We start from the raw sequence: 24,215 nt of genomic DNA, 5'->3' as shown, positions 1-24,215 counted from the left end.
CTTTCCGGACGACCTTCGCTGCAGGTGCTTGCCTCCCATTTGGACTGGAACTTGGTGGTAGACCTCACCAACCACCAACCACTCCGCCCGACCAACGAATTAGCAGACAGGTCTGCTGGTCTACTGGTCGTGGGAGCTTTCCATCCTGTTGTGATGGACATACACATATGTATAATAGGGTAAGCGCTTTAACTTTTTAACCTGCTGCCATAATTTCCAGGCTAATTACCATTGCCCTGCGCTTGAAATGGAAATTTACAAATCAATAAAATTTATTGCCCGGCGCTGGTGGAGGTTCGTCCTTCCCACCATGGCTGCCATAATTATACACGGCCTGTCCTGTCGCCACGGACAGACTTTCGTTATTGTTTGCACTGAAAGACGTTGCCGAGGCTCTCATAAAGCCATCAAATGCGAAAGGACACTGGAAAAAACGCCCAGTGGATATATGGTAAAGGTCAACTTATATTGTATATTTATGATGAGTTAATGAGACCAAAACCCTTTTAGCCTACAAAATATACACATATACATTCGTTTTCTTATTGGTTATTCAAAAAATTAAGTAAGAAAACATATTGAAGAATGTTTTCTGATTATACCGAACAATCAAGTTTGGATCTTTAGCTTTTTATAACCGATGTTATACGAAACGATTACGTATTTGTTTTCCGTGTAAATGGGGGCCGGCAGTCCGCACGGAAACCGAAAATCCAATAACGGTTTTGGGTTCCGAGCCTTGCGTGCTCGACGAAGTCATCGGTTTTCCAGTTTAGTTCGCAATCGCCGCCCGTGCCATCGAGTAGCCCGTCAAACGATGGCCAACTTTAGTCCACGCCAGCTGTAGAATCCCCGGGCCAATGTCTTCATCCTGGTCAATCTCGGTTGCGAGATGCTCTACGTGATCGATCAGCGGCTGAAGGCGCAGCAGATTGCTCAGGACAAATCGGTCCAGGGTAAGAAATCCCGCCAAGAAATTTGAACATGGATATTACATTTGAGATGCTAGAGTCGTCCTTGCAAGCTTTGGTAAAGGTTAAAGTTAGAGCCTTGGAGTCTTCTGCATAGCTATATGCTTCAATTCAAATTCAAATTCAAATTTAAAAGACACTATATATATATCTTCCACCAGTTATCCACGATGTGACTTCTGTGCTGCTCGAACCAAAGTTTATAGACTCGCTCCTAAACGGATCGAAACACAATAGTGCGCAGCTTTTGACCGCCGAGCATTGCAAGTTTATGCTGAACGACATTGCCACCTGCTCCTTGATGCGACTCGACGAGCAGTCGATGTCCAAGCTGTGGAATCTGATGACTATGGTCTACAAGTGGCAGCTTTTCGTTTCCCGCCATCAGCACCATCTGCTGGAGATTACATTTCGGCACTTGGAGGCGATCAACAGGTTGTATCCGGATGCCAAACGGCATATGCTGATTGACTTCACGAAAAACACGCTGCTGGACTTTTGGAATGCCAGCGGTGAGGATGCGCAGCTGTCCATCTACCAGACGAATCGGGCCTGGCTGCAGTGCTTTAACACAAAGATATCGCTTTTGATTCGCATGGGCTTTCAGGCCATGGACGGTAGTTTCATCAGGGACGTGGATCAAGATTACTACGCGGAATACGTTGAGTCAGCCGGCGATAATATCTATGCGAAGAGTGCCGACCAGCGGGAGCGCCAACAACGGGAGCCCAACAGCATGGATCAGCTGGCCGCTCAGCTGAACATAAATCCGGCGCAAAGTGAGGATCTGCAGCCCATCAACGCCCGCCAGTTCCAGCAGCAGTTCGAGCAGGCCTTCGGCAATGTGCTTTTCAATGACACAGCGGCCAGCTCCTCTGGCTGCGAGTTTGTACAGCTGCAGCCCACGACATCGGCATCGTCCTCGGAAAAGGTGGCGACGTCCATGTCCCGGGGAGGATCCTTGCTGAACCAGAACCTGCTGGACCTGTACAGCAAAATGCCTTGAGGCCAAAGTCACTTCGTTTTGAAAATATTTTATTTCTGCTTCAGTTGGTTTTTGTAAAATAATTATAAAAACGACGTAGGTTGCATAATAATCCTTTGTTTGTTTGTTTTCATCGAAGACATTGTTGTGATCAAAAAATAAATAAACTTTAGAATTTTGAACTTTCGAATTGTTGTGAAATGTGTGGTGGGTGTGCTGGGCGTTGTGTGGGTGTGCTGGGCGTTGTGTGGGTGTGCTGGGCGTTGTGTGGGTGTGGTGTGCGGGCTTGGTGCGGGGTAAAACATAATCAAAGGTCGAAAATGTACAATTACAAATATAAAAGTTAAGGGCATGCTCCCTCCCCATCGCGCTGCTGCCTGCGCTACAGACTTATGGCAACAACATGTATGTATAATCAATTACTCTCCTTGATTTGTGTCTCGCTTGTAATACGCTGTCTCCAGTTAAAGTTAGCAAAGGAAAAGTTCGTCCGTGTTGGTTGTGTGGGTTGGTTCAGCGGCAGGATCCGATTACATCTTCGCCTTGAGCGGCACTGCGTCCGCCATGATATGCAGGGCCATCTTTAGGCACTCCTCCGCGGAGCTAATCTGCTCGCACGGATAGTCGTCACCGTATTGCGTGAGGAAGTCGCAGTACTTTCGATAGTTGCTCACCGCGAAATCATAGTTGTAGGAGCTCAGTGCCAATTCCGTGTCATCGGTAACCGATGGCACCGTCGCCTTGTGCGGCATCATTCCGAACATAGGATAGTTCAGCTCGCAGCCCTCGCATTTGCAGTCGAAGCGGTACTGCAGGGACAGCCTTTTCAAACGCTGCTCCTTGCTGCAGATGGCGAAGTGAGCACTAAAAAGTTGGATATCTATTAGTTTTAGTATTTGAAGAGAGCTGCAGTGACTTGGACCCCTATTAGCTTGAACTAAAGTGGTGTGGTCAGAATGCTTTGGTTACTACTTACCCGTAATTGTCGTAGAGCACATTTCCCGCCTTAATAGGCCGCAGGACGAACATGTACGCCTTGGTGCCCTCGTATATCCTTACAGTATTCGGCGCACAAGAGTGATTTATGAGCGAGAGGAAGGCGTACGCCCCAGACGAGTGCGTCTGGTCGTCCTTGGTCTCGTTAACCTGCTCGACCAGGTCGATGCCGTGCATATTCGAGGGAGATGTCTGCAGATGTCGGAACAGGAGGTCCGTGAAGAAGTTCACGCCTTCTTCGCCGCCCAAATATTCCTTGACGGGTGTGTATTCGATTATGAAGTGCTTGAGCACAGCACAGACCACGGAGCGCTGGAAGAGATCGGAGACGGAGCGCAGGTGCTGGTTTGTCACCAGTCCATGGATGGCCCGGTAGTGCTCCTCCGGCGTCAGCTCGTTGTAGTTGAGGTCAAAGGCGCACTTGTCCTGGTTCTGCTCCTGCTCACAGAAGTCAATTAGCTCCTCGATGCTGGGAAAGATATTCAGCGCGACCAGTGTGGTGCGCAGTGCGATACAGTGGATCTTGTTGAACATGCGGTTCAGAAAGTCAATGATGGGGCACTCGTAGCGGTGATAGGTTTGCATGGCAATCGACTTGCACTCCTCGGAGCAGAACATCGTGGAACAGCAGCTGTCGCAGGGTATGAGGGTCAGATAGTTCTCCCGCTTGCAGGTGGCACACCGAATGTATCGCATCGGCGTCAGCAGTGTGGAGCAGAAGGGCTCCTCCACGGACACAAGATCCCCAACGGCCAAATCCCGATTGGTCACCACAAAGCGACCCTCGGCGGCGGTTTCGCGCAACTCCAAACAGTCGGCGATGAAGGGCACCTGGGCATGCGGTTCGAAACTGAGCTTGAACTCATAGGGCACCACATCCGGCGGTTGCTGATCGAGTAGCTGTTGGCAGTCCCTTTCTCGCTTGTCTAGTTTGTGGCTCAGTCTCGCCGGATAGTTGGCCTGCCTTGCCAGCTTGATATTGTCCAGGCATTGCCGATAGCGCTTCCACTCGAATAGTACCGCCGACCGATTAGCATAGCCGATGGACAGGTGCTCCGAATTCGGTTCGGCATAACAGATGCTTTTGTTGTACAGCTCTAGAGCCTGAAACGAGTCGCAGGGATTAGCTTAAGTTTGCCGATTGAGGGGGCAATGATTACCTGGAAGTAATTCCTGTTCTTGAGCGAAAACTGCTCGTTGCCCAGCATACGGAACTCCACGCTCCGCTTGTTGCACTTGTCCTCTCGAAGCGTTACATTCAGGAATATCTTTTCAATGTACTTGAAGTCAATAAGAGCGCGCATCACGAAGTCAACCTTGCGATGGTTCTCCTTCAGCTCGTTGAACTTGCCGGATATGATGCCGATTAGTTTCCAGTCCTGCAGCTTCTTTATCAGATCATCGCTCACGTCGTACACGTCCATCTCTTGTGCGGGGTAGTTTCGGAAGTCCTTAGTGTCCTGGAATTTTCTCCGGATCGGATTAGATCTGATCGGATGGCTTCGGATCCTTTGGTTCGGTCCGCGTGTCGACGCCGCCGCCTGTTTTTTTCAGCCGGAAAAAATGTTCTTTTGGCCCACTGCCGGTGCCGCGATTTCTTTAACTGGCGCAAGTGCTGACCGCTAATTAGCGATTTCACGGGCGATTACTATTCGGAAATATTCTAATTATGCACACGGCGATTTTAATGTTATTTTTTTGACGATTCCGCTGGAAGCAGTGTGGAGTATAGCCTGCGAATATATAACCCAGCACAGAGGGAAATGTACTAAAAAATGCCGCAAGTTGACTGCTTGCACTAGCCGCGACACAAACCCTTGGCCTAGCTTAAAATTGTTTACAAAAATATTTGAAATTTGAAATTCATTAAATAAAAACAGGATAAAAACTAACTATAAAGGCAGAATTTTGTAGGTTTCTGTTTAAATAATACAACGCCCAGCACGCTTGAATTGTGCCAAAATATATATGTTTAAAAAAAATATATATATATACATTATAAAAAAATATAACTGAGCTTTTGTTTACCGCTAGCTGTCACAGTGTCTCCACACCATTAACTGTAATAGGCGCCATCTTTTAAAGCCATTCCGAGTATGTGCACACTGGCGGCCGTTTCACTAACAAATTTCCTCTTCAAATCGTACGACGTTCTAGTTTTCTAAGAATCCGGGGAATTATTGGCAGCCAAGTTCTTTATTTAACAAACGCTCTGTTCTCAGGCGGCCGCCGCACCAGTCCGGTTCAAGTTGAAGGCAAGGGAATATTATTTTTAGCCAGTAGGCCACAGCTAAGTGACATCGTGTTGTGTCTAAAAATTTTGTTTGGCTGCGTCTGCAAATAAATCAAACCGATTTCGTATCAAATCTTGGGATCCAAATCAGCAGGAGGTGTGTACGAATAAAATTGAAAATATAGATATAAGCAAAAATAAAAATTTTTACGCAGAGATGCCCATCATTCGGCTGGAGTCTGCGGACAAGGAGATCTTTGACACGGATCAGGAGATCGCCAAGTGCTCGGAAACGATTCGCATTGCAATAGAGGATTTGGGCGATGAGAGCGACAACAGTGTGCTGCCGTTGCCGAATGTCAACTCGCTGATCCTGAAGAAAGTGCTCCACTGGGCCACCTATCACAAGGACGATCCTGTGGTTACCGAAGAGGTTGAGAACAAGGAGAAGCGCACTGATGACATCTCATCCTGGGACGCTGACTTTCTCAAAGTCGACCAGGGCACGCTGTTCGAACTGATCCTCGCGGCAAACTACCTGAATATCCAGGGTCTGCTCGACGTCACCTGCAAGACGGTGGCCAATATGATCAAGGGCAAGTCGCCGCAGGCTATTCGCGACACCTTCGCCATCCAGAATGACTTTCTGCCACAGGAGGAGGAACAGGTGCGCAAGGAGAACGAGTGGTGTGAGGATAAATGAATACCATCAACTTACCATGACGAAATTAAAGCTTAAATTTTTTGTTTAATCAACATTTCAATTGAGATAGTTAGCTGATCATGTTAAGAGTCAGCAATTGTTCTGTTGGGTTAATTAAATAAAATATTATGCTTTAATGTTGGCAAGTGCTCTTTAACAAAGGAATTAATGACAAACCGTTTAATGTAATTTACAGTGTTCTTCAATTTGGAATTTATATTTGATTTAGTTAATGTAGTTTAAAGGCCGTGGTCCCGATGGCATTCGCCAGATTGGTCACTTCACCCGGAATAGCTAACAGATGTGATGTCGACGGAGCCCAAAGCTAGCAGCAATCGGATGACGAAGAGGGCGATAACCACTTTGAGGACGATTCGCACGCAGGACAGCAACAGTCGGAAGCCGAAAAGTATTGCGTAGCACGTAGCCCCCAGGAACACCACGTATGTGATCAGATCGCCCAGAACAGAGTACATGGACGCGTTCCTGTAGACACATTCAAGGAACTGCGTGCCGCATTGTTCGCCATGTCCCCAGCCGTATTGCTCCCGTCCGTTGCCAATACTGCAGCTTTTCTCCATGTTTAGACTGACGTATATGCTGGATAAGCCGACAAATGGGACATTTCCTTTGTCCAGTGTGCAAAGCAAATCTTCCAGTTGGAAAAAATCAGCTGTCTAGTGTGACCGCATTTCGATCGTAGTGGCAGCACTGCATTTTTTCAAAACATCGAGGTATGAGAAATGGATAGAATTTTTATAAACGTTACTCGTAGAGTAAAAGGTATACTAGATTCGTTGAAAATTATGTATCAGGCAGAAGGAAGCGTTTCCGACCATAAAAAGTATATATATTCTTGATCAGGATCAATAGCCGAGTACGCCTGTCTGTCCGTCCGTATAAATGTCGGGATCTCAGAAACAATAGATCCTAGAGAGTTGAGATTAAGATTGAGATTAAAACGGAGTAAATCGAAACGGAGTAAAGTCCTGACTCAAATATCTCTAACTTCTAGCGGCTCTAAATTGGGTCTTGACTAACTGTCGATAGCCCCAAACAGGTCCGCGACAAAGATGAAGTCTAAAGCCTTTATAAGTAAGAGGTATGTGATAGTCTACGGTTTTTAATGTTCGGCGATTGTGTAGTACATCACAAAAAAATTAATTATAGCTACGAAAACATAAAAAATACATAATTGGTTTTATTAAATATGCAAAACTTTTTGTTTACAACCTATAAGTGTTTAATGCTTGGCATCGGCAGGAAGTCCAAAATATTCTAAAAATAGCTTGTACCTTTCAATTTTTAAATAAGTTCTAAAATAAACCGCACTTTATCAATAAATGCTGTTTCACTTATCACAACCAGAACCAAGAGCGTTTGATTAAATTTATGAAAAGTTTTTAAATTAGCAGCATTAGCAACCGCACAGCTAATTATTGCAATTAATGTCACTAATAAAATACAGCTTAAACAATAATGTATGAAGTATAGGTGTTTTTTCAAATTGTGGTTTGTTCTCTGGATAACGTGCATTTAAATTGGAGTACTAAGACAAACTGCTATGCCGCACTGATGGTTCCATTCTCGAGTTATCAAAGTGGCCAAACCCATTTTTTTTTTCAAACTACAGTGTCTTAAAGCTAACCTGGCCATAATTGTAATGGCGACCTTTAAACTTCAACGCTGTGCATTGAACTGGCTGAAAATTTGTTAAATCCCAGGGATTCCCCAGGGAATGGCTGCCGTGCAAAACGATACCTGAAACTGATGCTTCAAAAATGAAAAAGAATACAATCACGACAGGCGAACGAGCAATTTTATTTTTCTTAGAGCTCATTCGGTTCAACGTACTGCGTCTACTATTCGCCGGCAAAATTAAAATTAAATAGCAGTCAAGTCGCCCACCCAGCTTACAAATGTGAATAAATGGCGCAAAGTAGGGTCTTTTATGTATATTTGTACTTATTACTTACAGACAGTGGGTGTGAAACCATGAGAGCAGCTAGACCTAAAATGCTTTAGATCATAGCGATTTTACCAAAAATTCAGTTTCCCTATTCTTTCTGTCAACCTGTTATTAGCCATGCTCTTTGCCACGCAGCTTTTCCGCCGCAAACTATATGAAAAAGTGGACACTGGACAAAGGACGTAGGCGGAAAGTGCAAACAGATGTCCAACTGGGCTGCAACTGCACTCTGGACTAGAAACGAAACTTCAGGGAACTGAACTCGACTTGATGCAACTGACAGCCTGACTTTGACACAAAGCCCAGGAGGACGGGCTCTAGGGCTATAAATAAGGCACGACCCCACGACCATGTGACCATGTGGTGACAGTGATGCCAACGCACTATATAATTCATTGGGTTGCACAGTTCCAAGTTGAAAAGACAGCTAATAAGTTAATTAACAGCACTGGATGATAGAGGTCACCCTGTAGTAAAGTATGCAAGATAAACCGTTTGTTTTGATCTTGAATTTTGGAAAGATCAAGAAGCTTACACACTGTGCGCAAGCTTAAGATCTTTTAAAAATGTGTTGAAAAGCAGACTGGGCCAATTGGCTTTGCTTAAAATCGCACGTCTTAAGAAGAACTTCATTTATAGTTTCTTTGTTTGGAAAGAACTGTAAATTTTTGTGCCATTTTGGAAACAGTGATAACCACCATCTGTAGAGCATCCAAGTGGCCATCTCCGTTTGCTGGCCCAAGCCAGTTGGTCTGATTCTGTGTGTCCGAGGGTGTTGTAAGTGCAACAACTGTGTCACGCCTTGTTTCTGTGGACGACAAAGTGTAGAATAGTGTGCATGAAATACAAAATATTTCATTCCGACTGTGACGGGAAGGGATGGCCACAATCTGCTAGAGCCAGCTTGTTATTATTTCTGGCTTTTGTTGCTGGCTTCATAAAAGTGTTGTCTTCTGTTGTCCACGTGTGTTTGCCTCTTTGCCTCTTTGTCTGTCTGTCTGTCTGTTTGTTTGTTTGCTTGTTTGTTTCGCCGGCACTTCCTGTTGCTCGTTCGACTTCTGGCTGAGCGTTTCCGGTTCCTTTCATTTGCTATTCCACCCATGAACGAACGCCCGCTTTCGTTTCCACATCATTTTGGCCCGCTCTGGATTTTCCTCGCTCGGCAGCTTGACAAATTCCTAGAAATCCCTTAATATTTAATATTTAAAGCACTTCAAAGCACACGGAGTTCCCGAACAGATTTAATCTGTGGCGTGCAGACAATCCACACACAAGAGTGTGTGTGTGTACATATGCCAGCTTCACCATTGCCATTTTCATCGGGAACACTATATTCCGTTGACACCTTTCGCTGTTTTTCCATTAGATTGGTCTCCCATCTCTTCCAGCAGTGCTCTTGCACTTTGCTACCCATTTTGGCCCACTTCACCTGGGCGAGCGACACGTGTCACCTGTAAAGTGCATCGGATCCGGCAGCCACATCTTTAGCAACTCAGAGCTGACCTTTTCGCGACGGAAGACTCTCGAGTGGCGAGAGTATCCAAGTATCTGAGTATCCGAGTATACGAGTCTGTTGCTCGCCGAGGGCAAAGTCATTTGACATAGTCAACTTGTTTTTAATTAATGAGCACGCCGAAAAAAACGCGCACAAAATTGCTTTGCGTCCCGGGCGTAGAGCTTCAACTTGAGGTGGCGGGAAGCAACAGGTGGCAAGGGTTCTCCCACAGGAAGTGGCCGTAAGGAGCCACTCGAAAATATTCGAGGGCCAAAGCAAAGTTTTCGCCTGGCAGACTGCGGGGAAAAATGGGCTAAGAAATAAAGGAAGGCTGGCGGGCATAGGAAAATAACAAGAAGCCCAAGAACAAACAAAAGAGCCACTGGCCCAAAGGATACGAGTGTATCCTTTTGGGCTCCGACGCGCCTTTGTGTATGCTTAATGGATCCACCCGAATCATTTGACCAGAGATCCAAAAAGGCCTTTATCCGCGCTTAAATGTCAGCGCGTTATGAAATTATGGGCTGAATGAAATTACTCACAAATAAATGAAATTGCGCAGTCAACGGGAATCATTTATGTATATTATTTTTACACTTTCCTTTTTTCCTTATTTCACATTTTTTTTTTCACATTTTAATATTTTCAGTATTTTCATTCAATTTTAAGCTGCCACTTTTTTTCCCCGCCTGAAATATTGAAATATCAAAGGTGAATCGGCAGTGGAGTAGTTTCCTTCAGCTTCGGCTCCAAGTGAGGGATGCCATGTGGCCTCCACTCCGTCGTGTCAATTCAATCAAGCCACCAGCTCACCTGACGCACCTGCCCATCTGACGCACCTGACTTGCCCCCACCTGGCTTTCTCCAACTTAATCTTGATGTTGTTGGGCCCGTTGTTGTTTGGTTATACAAAATGAGAATTTATTGTACGGCACACATAAGCTGACTATAATAAAATTTCAATTTGCCCGACAAACGATGTCGTCGACACTCGTTTTCTCGCATAAAGCCAAAGAAGAAGCACAAAGCAATCGCAGTTCCCCCAGCAAAAAAAAAAAAAGCGTACGCAAATATCGTTTATGTTGCTTATTGCGATGTGAAAGTCGGAGATCCCTTGGACATCCGCTTAACTGTTTAGTTTGAAACTAAAGAAACGTCAAAAGGATGCATTTGAAACCGTAGTAGTTTTTTGGAACGATTATTCCAAGTATACAAAGTTTTTGAAAACTAAATTTAAAATCTTGTATCTTGAAAAATACTTTTGTGCTTTAGCTGGGATTGGTTTTCTTAGAAGAAGCATTTTCTATAATAACGTATTTATTACAAAGAATATATATTTTTGTCCTCAACATCGCTTTAGGGCTTCGAGTTATGGGCAGATGTATTAAGGGGTCACGACCCGATCGGAGTAATCCATGTGCCTCCAAATGGCGTTCGCGTGCTTCAAAGGTTGGAGTGGGCGGGCTAAAGACCCCAGACCACATCTATTGATATGACATTTGCCGGTCGGCGACTTTGAATCCTCAATGACGTCACCTCACCGGGGAGCAAGGGAGTTGGGAGCTGGGGAGGGAGGTGCGGAGGTCACGTACAACATGCTCGTTAAAATTTGACGATGTGCATCAGCGGGTGGCGATGCGGAATAGCTTAGAAAAGGTGAGCGTAAAAGCGCTGCTGTGCATGATGATCCAAAGTTCAGCTCAGTTCGGTTGGGTTCAGCACATATGTATGTATCTGGTTGGTGTGGTTAACCGCGTGTCTGGAGCACTTAACCCATTGACCGCGGCGGTACCATCTCTGTGCCGAGCATTTATCGGAAAATCTACCTACATAGTATATCTTCCGCCAATTTCAGTATTTTAGCATTTCAACATTTCACCATTTATTGCATTTTAAAGCCGTCGCCTTCGTTCAACTCGCATCTGGAAAGCCATAAAAAAAGGGGGGCAACAAAGCCAGGACCAAGAGCACCCAAAGGACATCCAGCAAACACTTACTGGGACCTATGTACGTATATATATATGCATATGGTGAGCATATGCTCATATATATGCTCATATAAATATCTAAATGTTTTGCATACTGCATGGCCCTTGACACGCCGCCTTTTAGCCCGCTCTCGCCCAGATATAAATACGTAATGCATGTCAGTTTGGTTTTGCGCTTTGATTTACCAGCGTTGATTTATGGCGCCAGCGCTGAGAAGTATGCTATATTTTGCTATGCCATGCGGCCGCATAAAAGTGAGCGTAAAAATTCACATTCGCGTAGAAGCAGCCATGGCCGCAGTGAAAGCGGATTTAATTAGTGGAAAGCAGACGAAAAGTGGGCTGCATGCTGTACGCTTCGCTGACAAGACGAGATAAAATTAAATGGGATGAGATAAGATGGGTTGGGTTTGGGTTTGGCTTGGGTTGGGCTATATACCGCGATGACGTTCAAAATGGTAACGCTGATGCCTCCATTAAATCGCCAAGGAAATGGTTATGTGTAGCGCAGCAGCAGTTTGCTTTAAAAATCTTATTTTGGGGCACAAAAAAGAAAAACTTCTAGCAGGTTGATAGTGTCCAGGTTATTCACACATCAAGCCGGTCGAAAACTCCGTTTTTGTGTATATCAAATTAATGCGAGGTCCGGCCATGGAATAACTTTGACAACTTTCATTTATTCGGGATCAAGGGGAAAAAGTTTAGCACTGGCACTTTGGCACTTGCTAATTGAGTTTGCCCGAGCATTTCATACGCCATGTGGGACCGACCGCCTTTGTTGTGCCTTCATTGTCGCCGCCCGACTTGTCAACCTTTTTATTTGGTTCAATAAACAGAATGCCACTGCGAATGCGAATATTTATTTGTAAAAACACATATAAATACTTGTGTGCCTTTAAGGCAAAGATGATGAAACGTCGTCGTCGTAGGTCGCCTTTTATTTTTGCCTAACATAATATTGCGTATACGCTAAAAAAAGGAGAGATTCAAACGCGCATAGGGTATGCAAAGGTGAATGGCAAGAATTGAGAAATCGAAGAGGTACCCACGTGTTTTCCTTGTTTTCCAGAAAGCTTTTCATGCTAATGGAAAACTCAATATGTCTGATATGTACTTATATAAAATACTGCGGGGGTGGATGTGCCATGTCGAGAAGATTCGCCCTCTGCCGCTTTTGGAAGAATTGCATCAGTAATGTACTAAGTATTTATCCTATTTTACGGGCACCACACATGTGGTGCTTTTTCAAAACGTGTCAATATTTCCAAAAACAAAATGAATCCGATTTTTTCTATGAGCACACTGAGCTGGCCTTGAAAGCGAGACATTTGAATGTGACGCTTGGCGCTTGGAAATATTTACTTGACAAAATTAATTACCAAAAATGCTCTTCTCTGCTAAATTATAAATAGCCAAGGGAGTCGCATAAACAACAAGCAGTAAAAACAAAAACAAAAACAGAAACAGGACCAACACAGGTTGTTGACAAAAATACAAAAAAAAAATAATAATAAAATTGCCAGGAGTTGGGCGGGGTTGTTGGGTGGTTGGAAAGCCCCACCGTTTTGCGTTGTTCAAATATTCATGACAAGAAGGCACAAAGTGCTCAACTTTATTGCAATGAGAACAGTAAACGAAGGCGGCGACTGTTGCTTTCCCTTACTTTCTACTTTCTTCTTTCTCCTCTCCACTTTCCACTTTCTCCTCCTGCTGACTGTCTGCATCTGCCGCCTTTCCCGTGCCATTTTAGCCCATCTTTTGATGCTTTATGCGGAAAAAATGGCAATATTAACGGGGGCTGGAAAAAATTGTTTCGAGGACTGTCAGATATATGAGGACTGTCCAGGCATCGTCATAATCGCCAGTTGGTTTGTCTGGTCAGGTGGCTGTGCATCTGTTTTTGGGGCATCAAACAACAACTATTGCATCATACGCAAATGCTGACGCATGCACTTGGACTTTCGACGCCGGGCCATGACATCACTTTACACGCACGATTTGTGGCAAATGCCGCCATAATTTCTGCCCTCCGCCCGCTTCCGTGATTTTTAGGTTCCGCAACCAAGGAGGTTCAACGAGTGGGCGCAGGATGACCGAACGCAAGAAGCTGGCGACGACTTCCGCACAAACGGAAGCCACATTCCGCTCCTTTGCTAGCGACTTGCCATTGTCAACGTTGTGTTCTTGGCCCACACGCACACAAAGATACAGATACACAGGCACAGACACAGATACGGATACGGATACAGATACAGATACAAATGCATCTACACATTTTGGCCAACATCCAAGAGCTGAGCACAAATTTTTCGAGTACAGTCAGCAAAAAAGCGCATTTTGGCATGGCAACATGGCGAACTCAAAAATCGCACTCACACATTCAACGGCAGGACACCTTTGTTGAAAGTTCAGCAATTAGCGCATTGAACTGAACAGGTACACGTATGTATATATCAGTGGATGCAGATGAATATGCGGATATGCATTGATACTAATTTAATCTAATATATAATTCACTATAATCTTGATGCCATAACATGATATATCCTTCTGTGAATAAGAAACACTAAGTTATTTATAGTATATTCTTAGAAATATTTAACACATTAACGACCTAACTGATACAAGTATCGATTAATTTGCAAAACTAGACAAGTTGAATTTGTTTGCGTATAGAAAAAGATACTACAATTAGCTGCTTAAATTACAGGGATAGATTTCAATGGAACTTAATGCTGCTTCGGCTTAAATATGCAAATGCCCAAATGAAACCAACGGCGTCCAGCTGTAATTATAAATATTTGCGTAACACTAAAACTCACAAGCAATCAACCGAAATTGTCATACCTGCACACAGCGGTGGTAATGCCTTCAATTAACGATGTTTCCACAGCCAACAACTTTCCCCGAACTATGATTATATAAGGCACTTTCAAAATGACATCGGTGAAACCGGCAATTATGCCTATGTATATGTCGTACTAAAATGTTCGGGGAATATATTAAAAAAAAAGCTTAAAGTTTGTAGGTAATAAATATAGTCTGTTTTAATTTGAATTAAAATCCATTAAATTATACTAGATAAGCTTCTCTAATATCCTTTATAACTTTCAGTTCTAAGCAGTATCAGTTAGCTGTAATACCCTTAAGTAGAGCGTGTATCTCACCGAAATCGTATAAATGCCTAATGAATGAAGGTGTCCTCGGTTTCCGGGAAATCCATGCAAAGTGGGTTATTAAAACAGTTTACGCGCCTTGCTGGCCGCTAAAATTCCCACTAACTGAGCAGTTGACATCATGGCACCCCCGTGCATTCAGCCACATACTATAATATATATTGTACATATAAGACTAACTTGCAATCTACTCTGAATGGAACAATGAAACAACCGAATGGGTTGAGACCTTTGTGGCTGGGGTTGCATATTTGCCGGCAGCATTTTTGGCGGCAAACGCCTACGCGCCATTGTCGTTGCCACAGAACCCCAAGCCCCCAACCCAAAAAAAAAAAACCAACAACCCGCAATAAACTCGATTTGTCCTTGGCTCCTTGGCGTTAGTGTTGCTGTTGGCCGATTGGGGCTTGAAAAATCATTCATTGAGACACACACACACGCACACTATGCGGGGTATGTGTGTGCTTGTGTGTGTGAGTGGCTAGTTGGCAGTCAGAGAGTCGTAGAGATTTTTCGCGTGGGTGTTGTACACTGTTGTTGCTGCTGCCCGTTGTTTTCATACTCCAAATATTTGTAGTGGCGAAATTCTTGTAAGAGTACTACCAACGCTAGTCTATTGAGCTGGCTCACTTTCGCCCCATCTCTGTCTATACCGGCAAACGATTCCGTCTCCCTCGCTCGCCATTAGGTTTCGTTTTATGACAGCGCCGCTGTCTTTGGCCAGAAACAGTTGACGCAGCAGCTCCACTTTCGAAAAAAGTGGAAAAAAAATGAGGAAAACGAAAAGCTGAAAATTCCAAAGTCGGCGTGGGCGTCAAATGCTTCTAGTTTTCCGACCAACCCCCACCACTTTGTACCCACCACTGCGGTTTTCCCTTATTGTGTATGCCTGTCGCGCTTTGCTGATTTTTCTTAATGGAATTTATGCGAGTGTGAAATTTATGTTTGTGCACAGATAGAGAACGCAAAACTATTCTTAGTTTTCGCTCTGGCGGGTGGAAAAACACGCGCGTTGCCTACTTTTCCGCGCAAGGACACTAACGCATACCACCCAAAACCGACCATCGCCCAGCGCCCACTAAGATTAACTGCAGCGCGTGCGGAATTGGCCAACACATACTTCAGATTGGCATTAAACTGTTTGTTCTGCGGTAACTCTTACATGTCCATTAGCCGTCAGTTGAGGCAGTTAACCAGTGAACCAGTGAGCGCAAGGATGCATCGAGAAGCCAGCTGGATATCGGTGGGGATATCCCAACGTGGTGCCTAATGCGACTGTGAGTCCGCTATTGCACAATCCGCTAGCAGTTATGAATATTTACTGGCATCCTATTTTCTGCCTGGCCCACACACATTACTATATTATGTCAATGCGAGTGTGTGGGCGGAACAAATTGCTTTTCAATCAATTGAGCCTGCAGTTATTGCACTCGCCCAAAGGTTGCGTCGACGTCTAAGCATACACATATGTATGTACATATTGCTCATACGACCCGTTCGCCCAAGGAGGAAAATGCCAGCGGGGGTGATGGAGGTTCATTCATATGCCGCTCTCTTGTGCGACTTGTGCGCCATTGACTGGCAAAACGCCCTCGAAAAGTCTTCTATTACAAATGGAAATTTCCTGACTTTTGCCAAAAAGGGGGGGGAAAAAAAAGGCAAGAAGTTACCCTTTGTCAGTATTTGAGTTGGCGCGGGTGTGTGTGTGTGTGTGTGTGTCGTTGGCATATTTATGAGTCAGCTGATAAATAAAATAAATTTCATTTAAAGTCCATTTCAGCAGCTAGCCGACTATTTGAGTCCATAATTTGGCTCGTAAATAATATTTGCCTAAAGAGTTTCCGCCCCCAAAAGCCTTTCAATATTATGCAGTAGACAGACCGCCGTTGCAATCGGTTGCCTGATTGCGGAACATCCCAGAGGGGTTATATACTCGCCAGATGCCACGGCGTTAGGTGTTCCATTTGCTAATCCTTATGTCAGAGAAATTGCATCAGCAGCAGCCACCTGGCCGCAGAAGCTTGTTGAGTGCCGCCTGCTCCTTCCTCGTCTTTGGCGACCTGGACACGTACTCCGCCGCCTCATCCATGTTGATAAATGCTGAGGCACTCGGTCGGAAAACGTTTCGGTGGCCAGGAAATGGGGTGGCTGAAGCTGAAGTGGCTGCAATGTGGGGCGATCTCGAAGTTGAGACATGTCAAAGGTGTGGTAACTCACAGCCAGAATGTGTTTGAAGGCACATCAGTTTCAGTTATAGAAATCGTTCGTAAATACACGAATAAGAGTGCATAATGTGTAATGAAGCCGCTGGCAAAAGGATATTAAAGCATGACATTTACAAAAAAGTCGTTTTTTAAACATTACAGTTACTCGTAGAGTAATAGGGTTAAAAAAGTATGTAACAGGCTTTTTCGACCATGTAAAGTATAAGAATCAATATCAGAGTCGATTTGGCCACGTCCACCTGTCTGTCTGTGTTCCTTGTAGTACTTGTTGAGTAACGGGTATCTGATAGTCGAGGAAATCGACTATAGCGTTTTCTCTTGTTTTTTATAATGAGTTATGAGTTAGTTTATACCAATGCTCGCGTGGCCCTCTCATTTGCGAAATTACGTTGCAAACGTGTCGGCCAAATTATGACAAACCGCTGCGAAAGTTTCAAAAAGCGTTTTCAGCACACACTTAGCGCTCACCTTCACGCCCCATTCCGCCCAGTTTTCTGGAACGTATAGAGGAGCCAAAAATGTGGAAAAAACCAGCAAGAAGTACGTGCCAGTTTAGTTAACTCAAAAGTGTCTGACCACGCCTACTGCAAAAGTACGGGTTGATTAAAGTGCGAGCACGATGCGGAAATTCACCGAAATGTATGGAAATTTTTCAGGATTCCCTGGCATTTTGCTGTCTGGGTTTCGGAGCCAACTGAAGTCCATAACTTATGTTTATGCCAACTGGACACTGCTGGCCAAAGACCACTCTTCATTTCGACGGCTCAAACGGTTCGCTTGTGTGAGTGCCAACTGATGCATTATCTAAGCACTGCAAAAAATAATTATATTTAAAATAATTATAATTAAATATAAAGGCTGTTGTACTGTTTTGAAGTATGCTTAAATCAAGTTCTTACAGCTTATGTCTGAATGGGACCTGTGCTTTTCTATTTGATTATTTCGGTTAACTGAGATTTTTCCAAGTGCATGAACCCGAGCTGCCCAGCTAGACCACTTGCTTTCCGGCTTTGGGGCTGGGATTAGTTAATTTTGAGATAATTCGAGTGTTAAGCATGTGGCGCTGAGGCAGGCACACACAATTGCAGGCCCATTCCCAATTAGTTGTCATCATGCGGACCGCTTGTAGCGGCTTTGGCGGTGCGTCCTGCTGGGCAAAGGATATAGGACATGGGACAGAGGGGACAGGACACAGGACATGGGCACTAGTACCGAGCAGACAAAGGATGCCAAAACTGTGTCGCCTGCAATCAGAGCGAATGAGCATGTGTGTGATAAACAAGTCTAATTAAAGCTAACGAGATTTGACCGGCCCAAGACGCACTCGAGCACAGTTTTGGGCTTAATTAAATCCCCTGTCTGTTCGTTCTCAACTTGTCAATTAGACGGTATTATGTATAAGGCCGGAGAGCGTATCCAGTTTTTGGCTACATAATCTTTTGCCTATTTTCAAATGTTTGTCTAAAAATACGCGTAAGTGCCGCATTTGTGGGCGGTCCTGCGATGCAAATAAGTAAATGTTTGCCCATGAAATCGATCAACGACGGATTGGGCCCTCTCATATGCACGGTGGATTTGGTGGGCGGATTTTGGCCTAGCAAATAAGGGTCTAAAAATAATCAAAAACACACACACACACATGCGACAGGCGTTAAGACTCTTTTTACATTCACAAATATCTGGTTAACGAAAGTCAACATAAATTCTGGTTGGAGGACATAATTTGGCCACAAATTCTGGCTCAAAGGAAGCTGTATGTTACCTATTTTATTTGCTCTGGCATGGAAAGGAATAAATGTGATATTTGCCGTAATTTAAAGTGTAAATAAAATGATATCATTGATTACACCTGTGCGTTTTATTTGCTCATTTTGCACAGCACCTTTTCTAGCAATTAAATAATTCAAAGTTATACCCTCTTTTGTATAATTAACTACTTCAAAACTATTTTAAATTAGTTCTATAATAAGGAAAGACTGATTGGATTAAGGATATAAATTTGGTTAGCCTCGTCGTTCATTAGAATCACATTCCATTCAATGCACATATTTATAGTCTGCTCATCACTTTGGAATTGTCAATGAACGGCAACGACATTCTCTGGAGTCTGTAACCAAATATTTGGCTGAATTTGTGAATTATCGTTGACGAGTTGAAGTAGAAATGGTTCTTCTAATGAGAGCCCATTATATGTTTAATGAGCTGCGGCTCGAATAACTCGAGGTCTTGACTTTTTCTCGGGCCGCCAAATCGAATCGATGGCAAGTGAAATTCAAACAGGCGCCCACGTGGCGGAAGGTAAACATTTAACTTCTAATGATCTATGTGCTTAGTTTTGAACATTGAATTGCGGATATTATGATGGGGGCTGTGTGTGAGGTGGGCGTGGTCTGTGCCATTTAACCAGGCCGAGTGAATTATGCTGTTTGTTCTTGTAATTGCCTTCCGTTTAGTTTTTGGCCATTGATTCGATAGGCGGTCGGGTCAAAGGCAGTTCGTGGGCGTTATTAATTTATGAACCCATCTCTCATCATCATCTTCATCATCGTTGTCATCATCATCATCATCATGACGAGAGGAATTAAGCTAATTTACAAGTTTGTCCTTGGCCAAAAACAAAGCGCCTAGTTGCCGGGGACAATTATGATCTGACACTAAGGTAAATTTGACAAACAAACTGAGAAAAGAAGACGAAATAGAGACAGACAACAGAAAGAAAGCGAAACAAAAAAGAAAAGTTTCACAAAGTTTGCTTTTCGTCATCAAGAAGAAATCAAGCAAACGACAGCGCAAACAAATAAATATCAGACTCATCAACGTCATCAAAATGGCGGCAGGCTGACCATCAGCAACTTGGCCAAAAGCGACATGGCCCAAAGCAACGGCAATCCCTGGTAATGACAGTAATGAAATGTAACAGTTACATTGCGCATCGTTAAATCGCACACAAAAGCCCGTCGACGTTGCTAAGTCGCGTGGGAAAAGCGATGGAAAGCGAACCGAAAGGCAAGAAAAATCTGGAGTGGCGGGAAAAGCGGTTTTTAGTCGTTAGCAGCGAGAGGAAATGTGGGCCATTTTGAGTAGGTTTCTTGGGCTGAATAAAAAACGGATGTAACTGTTGGAAGGATTCCCTGTAAAAAAAAAATGTAACTAGTTTCTACAAAAGGATAATAGAAGGAGGAGAGTATGGCCTTACACACAGAAAAATTGTAAAAAACCTTCTTTATTTCGAGACGAAAACGATCTCAATCGAAATAGAATCGGGTTTAAGATTGTGGATTGGGAGCTAAATCATTTGGAATCTTATTGATCCCATGCCTATAATGGTACTCAATTAAATTGACACATTTTTTGTCGCAGTGTATTGAATTAAACTCGTTAATTGTGGAATATTTTTGGGCGCATAAATTATTAAAAAGCCTCTTTAAAATTTCCAGAAATCACTGCAGTTCAGCACTGAATCCGATAGGCGGACTCCTTGGAAAAGTATAGTAGACAAGGATGAGCAGCCACATCGGCCACATAGAATTTGCATAAAAGGGCAGATTGTTGGCATTGTCCTTGCTGGCATTTTCTCAAAGCGGCTGCTGCAGTTGAAATTCGATTAGGCCGCCTCCGTTCATCCCACTTCCCCCCGCATGAACTGCATTTTAATAAATGCCAACAGTAGTTTGGCGGTTCCGTCCCCCCCCCCCCTCCACACTCTCTCAAACTAAACTTTATTTCCTTTCACCGAGTGGGGGAAATTGCATTCGCTTGATTCAGTTTTCTCTTGAAAAGACGTCAAGAAATGCAGTGAAAATAAAATGCAGTAATTCCAACTTAGCTAAATTAGATTAGTGGATTGAAATAGGCATATCGCTATGATTAATTGCATTGCGCGCGGGAAAAATCGAATGTTAATCCTTAATAGATGCCACTTCCACACTTTCCCCATCTCCACCGTTCGCCGCAATAAGACCCACTTAATACGCCTAATTGCAAGTTAATGGATATTCCCTGCCATCTGGAGCGTGGGTGTACCGTTTGGGATTCGAGCTCCGAGAATGCCCCCTGCCGCCATTCTGGTTAATTATAAATTATTTGAAGCGAACTCTTGATGTGTTGTCGTGGATATACATAAGCCCGTTCATGCTTAATTATGCTCTATGATATTATTTAAATTTTTGCCGCAATGGGCGGGCAAATGTCGAATATCCTACCCGTGTGCGTAGGTCCTGATCCAATTAACGTCTCGCTGGCGATTAGGCAGCTGATTTGCACAAATCAATGCAACGAGCCCCAAGGACACACAAGTCAATCCACCCACCTATGAACCAATACTACTACTACTACTACTGCCTTATTCAGGACCTGTAAGTATATAGACCAACGGTCGGTGGTGAATTGAATGAATTATTTTACGGCATACTTTATTGCGGCGTCATAGGCAAGAGAAATGTCGTTTTGATTACTCGCACGCGCCATAAAAATCGGGGGCGTGGGGCGTGGCTTATTGATTTCCCGACAATTATTTGTGCGTAGCTACAAGTACACATCTGTATCTATATCTGCTGTAGCTGCGGCCGTGTAGCTGCGGCCGTATCTGTATCCGTGTCGATTTGTTGCATTTCGTAGATTGAAATCTATTGGTACCTGCCCACTTGGTACCGTTCCTAACCGCATAATTATTATGGTCTGCAGTTAACTGGCCAGTATATTCGTATTCGCCTTTTTAAATGTCAGCCACTTGTCGTCACAACCGATTCATTGTCACCCACTTGCTAAACGTTGTAGTGCCTCCAACCCAATATTACAATAGTAGCTCAAAGCACCGCCTTGCACTGTCCCCAAAAATCGAATAGGTTTCCTCGGGTTAAAGTCCTGCACTTCGGGCCTTTGATTCATGCCACAAATGCCACACAAGGTGGTACGTAACAGTTGACATTGAAAGTGACATTAAAATTTGGTAAGCGTTTATTTTTAGCCAATGCGAAAATAACTTTTTTTTTGGTGCACCATACTACTGCAAAAAATAGCAGTGATAGTTAAGAGGCCACTTACAACGAGATGCGCATTTGGTGGGCGAAGAGTTATGCATAATTTCAGCGCTCTGCTGCACGGAGAAAAATATTTTCAACTGTTAGCATGAATTATAATCCCGAAATAGACACGAGGCATGTAATGATGTTATGCGAGTTATAGCACCGTTTTCCCTCAGTTATGTCTGTCTGTCAAATTCAGCGATTGAGTCACTTAACCATTATCGATTCACTTCGAATTTCGAATTGTAACTGTGAGCCTTTGATATGACTAACATCCTTTAGCATCCTTCAGATTGATTTGAGCATATCCTTTCACGTTCCTTCATCTTATTATACAGCATTTGATTTTCAAGCAGTTATATTCGTATTGCAACAAAAATGTCCATATTTCCCGTTGAATGGGCAAAAAGAAGCGGCTTGTAGCATTCTTGTCCGGAAACTAATTTAGCAAAATTCTTGGAAGCCAGCAGTGCGACAGAGACATGTTTTATTCGATAATCGGGATTGAGGAATTGTGGAATTGGGGAATTGAGGGAGTTATGCCAGTAGGAGGTGGCCGGCATAAACCCGATTTGCCATTTGAAGCGGAAGTGACCCTTGAAGTCTGATTTTGTTTGTACGGCCATTCGTTGGCAACGAGATTTTCCTCCGGCCAGGAGTCCACTTGCCACTTGCTGCCACACCACCTTACACCCTATCTATTTATTTGCCCCTATTGCGTTGTCGCTGGGCTTGCTGTTCAATTTTTAATCAACGGCTTTGATGGCGTCTTGGCAGCGTCTCGTGGAATCCATGCAATTTCCTGTTTGGCTGTGGACGAAGTCTGAAAGACAGGCGGCGCGCAAAAAAAAGGAAAAGCGGCGAGCGCCAAAAGGAAACTCTGCTCAACTCGGCTGGTTGTCTATTTATAGCATTTTGGCCATATCCCACGGAATTCAATGTCAACAGCACAGTCGGCAATCCAGCCCCGATGTCGATGGGTGGTAGATGTGAAGGTGGAGCAGGAGCTGGAGCTGGAGCTGGAGGTGGCCATGACTGGAGGTCGGAAGCCGGAGTTGTCATCAGCAAGTGGCGACTTGAGCATAAGCAGGCGGACACTCGAGCCGATCTCCGTCATCGCCCATCAGTCAACCGATTAGGGTCCTGTGCCCCACCAAAGTGCAGCACACTTACGGGGGTTGTAATTGAACTTTGCTCTCTGCGGGCAATTAAAGCCACATCATAAATCACGACGGGAGGCGGGGAAGGTGGGCGAATGACATGGGGTTATTGCATAAGGAAACACTTTAATTGAAACCCATATCAAGGTATCGAAATAATAAAGGTAATAGCTATTATGCTTAGAAAGCATCCTTATACGGAGGAGTTTTATTTGGAGTTGCTAGTGTACAGTTAAGCACAATTGTGTATATAAACATTTAAGTAAATATTAATTATATCATTATCTATTATATTATATAAATTACATTGGTTTTCTCTTTCTACTTTCAATTCCCTAGGAATAGGATTGTGGTAGTATAGTATAGCAAACACCTTAATTGTCATATATCATCTACAAGTTTAATAAGATATAATTTGCTTTAATTTTCATAGTTTATTTTGCTTTTTGTAGTCATTCCTAAGTTATAAAACCCCCTTCCATTCGATTCGCCAGTTTTCAAGTGCAAAGGTGCACAGCTCCTAAAAAGGATCAGTGTGTGAGACAGGACATCGCCGAGGTGGCCATGTGACGAGCCCAACTGTGGAATCGCCAATGAATCGCCATCGGCCAGGACAATGGGGCCAGTCTGCATTCGCTTCGAGCTTCGGCTCCTCGCTCGGAGGTCCTGCGAGCCTGCTTACGTCACAGAGCTGCGTAGGCGTCATCGTCGTGCGGCGCACCCATCGTCCTCGTTCCGCCCCCCGTTTCTCGGCCACAACAGTTGCCCGATTCCGCGATTCCCTGATTCTTCGGCTCCTCGACGACGACATCGTCCGTCGAAAAACGACGCCAGCCAGGCGCTGATTTTCCCCAAATGCCCCTACTCCTTGAAATTTCCCCACTCCCAAGCCCCATACCCATGTTACCATTTCCATATCGCTGCTCGAGGGCTCGCGCTCTTGTTTCCCCAACTTTCGTGGGTGGGTTGGTGCTATCTCCTGAATGAAAATCCGCCGCTTCGATTTTTGTTGTTGACGTAGTCGTCGCCTCTTCAGTTTGCGCCTGCGCACTCCAGCGGCAGAATCATCTGTTGTTGTCCCCCCACCAGGAATCCTTCGCTCGCCTGTGGTCCCAGCAAGTGCATTTGGCTTGTGGTAGGACCATGTTGCGGGCCAGGCGTATTGGGGGCGGCGAAAGGTCCTGGCCAGGCTCAGCTGTTTGCCGTCGCCTGTAGAGTTTTCCAAACGAGCCGGAGACTTTCGGGTCGTGCAACAAATTGAGAGGCCAAGCCGGCTTTTTGCATGTAGAC

At 44.3% G+C, this 24,215-nt stretch overlaps 4 protein-coding genes across 5 annotated transcripts, besides 2 other annotated features; 2 read left to right on the top strand and 2 right to left on the bottom strand.

Annotated features, from left to right (window-relative positions):
• The first annotated feature begins 793 nt into the window (after positions 1-793).
• On the top strand, positions 794-2,136 carry OSCP1 (Organic solute carrier partner 1). The gene is given in 2 exon segments (NM_136887.4): positions 794-956; positions 1,133-2,136. Coding segments are annotated over 2 exon segments (984 nt in total). The 5' UTR covers positions 794-817; the 3' UTR covers positions 1,978-2,136.
• Positions 2,055-4,696, bottom strand: Smyd4-4 (SET and MYND domain containing, class 4, member 4). Its single transcript, NM_136886.3, has 3 exons — positions 4,113-4,696; positions 2,933-4,056; positions 2,055-2,820 (listed from the first exon to the last, which is right to left on the bottom strand). Exons 1-3 carry the CDS (start codon positions 4,374-4,376, stop codon positions 2,487-2,489), a joined length of 1,722 nt encoding a protein of 573 aa, NP_610730.1. The 5' UTR covers positions 4,377-4,696; the 3' UTR covers positions 2,055-2,486.
• A 401-nt stretch (positions 4,697-5,097) lies between these two features.
• On the top strand, positions 5,098-6,032 carry SkpB (SKP1-related B). The gene is made up of 2 exons (NM_136885.4): positions 5,098-5,342; positions 5,401-6,032. The coding sequence occupies exon 2, from the start codon at positions 5,403-5,405 to the stop codon at positions 5,886-5,888; it is 486 nt and encodes a 161-aa protein (NP_610729.1). The 5' UTR covers positions 5,098-5,342; positions 5,401-5,402; the 3' UTR covers positions 5,889-6,032.
• On the bottom strand, positions 6,003-6,632 carry CG18343 (uncharacterized protein). Of its 2 annotated transcripts, none has more exons than NM_001273982.1 (1): positions 6,003-6,632. In NM_001273982.1, the coding sequence occupies exon 1, from the start codon at positions 6,467-6,469 to the stop codon at positions 6,170-6,172; it is 300 nt and encodes a 99-aa protein (NP_001260911.1). In that variant the 5' UTR covers positions 6,470-6,632; the 3' UTR covers positions 6,003-6,169. The 2 variants fall into 2 exon arrangements, with proteins under 2 accessions (NP_001260911.1, NP_610728.1); NM_136884.3 differs by having other exon boundaries at positions 6,092-6,540.
• Positions 6,633-6,674: 42 nt separating this feature from the next.
• Positions 6,675-6,837: a mobile genetic element.
• A 10,177-nt stretch (positions 6,838-17,014) lies between these two features.
• Positions 17,015-17,061: a mobile genetic element.
• Positions 17,062-24,215: the final 7,154 nt, after the last annotated feature.

The sequence above is a fragment of the Drosophila melanogaster genome, chromosome 2R (assembly GCF_000001215.4).
Source record: "Drosophila melanogaster chromosome 2R".
NCBI lineage: Eukaryota > Metazoa > Arthropoda > Insecta > Diptera > Drosophilidae > Drosophila > Drosophila melanogaster.
Note: the sequence above shows the minus strand (reverse complement) of the source record. Positions and strands in the feature narration are given on the sequence as shown.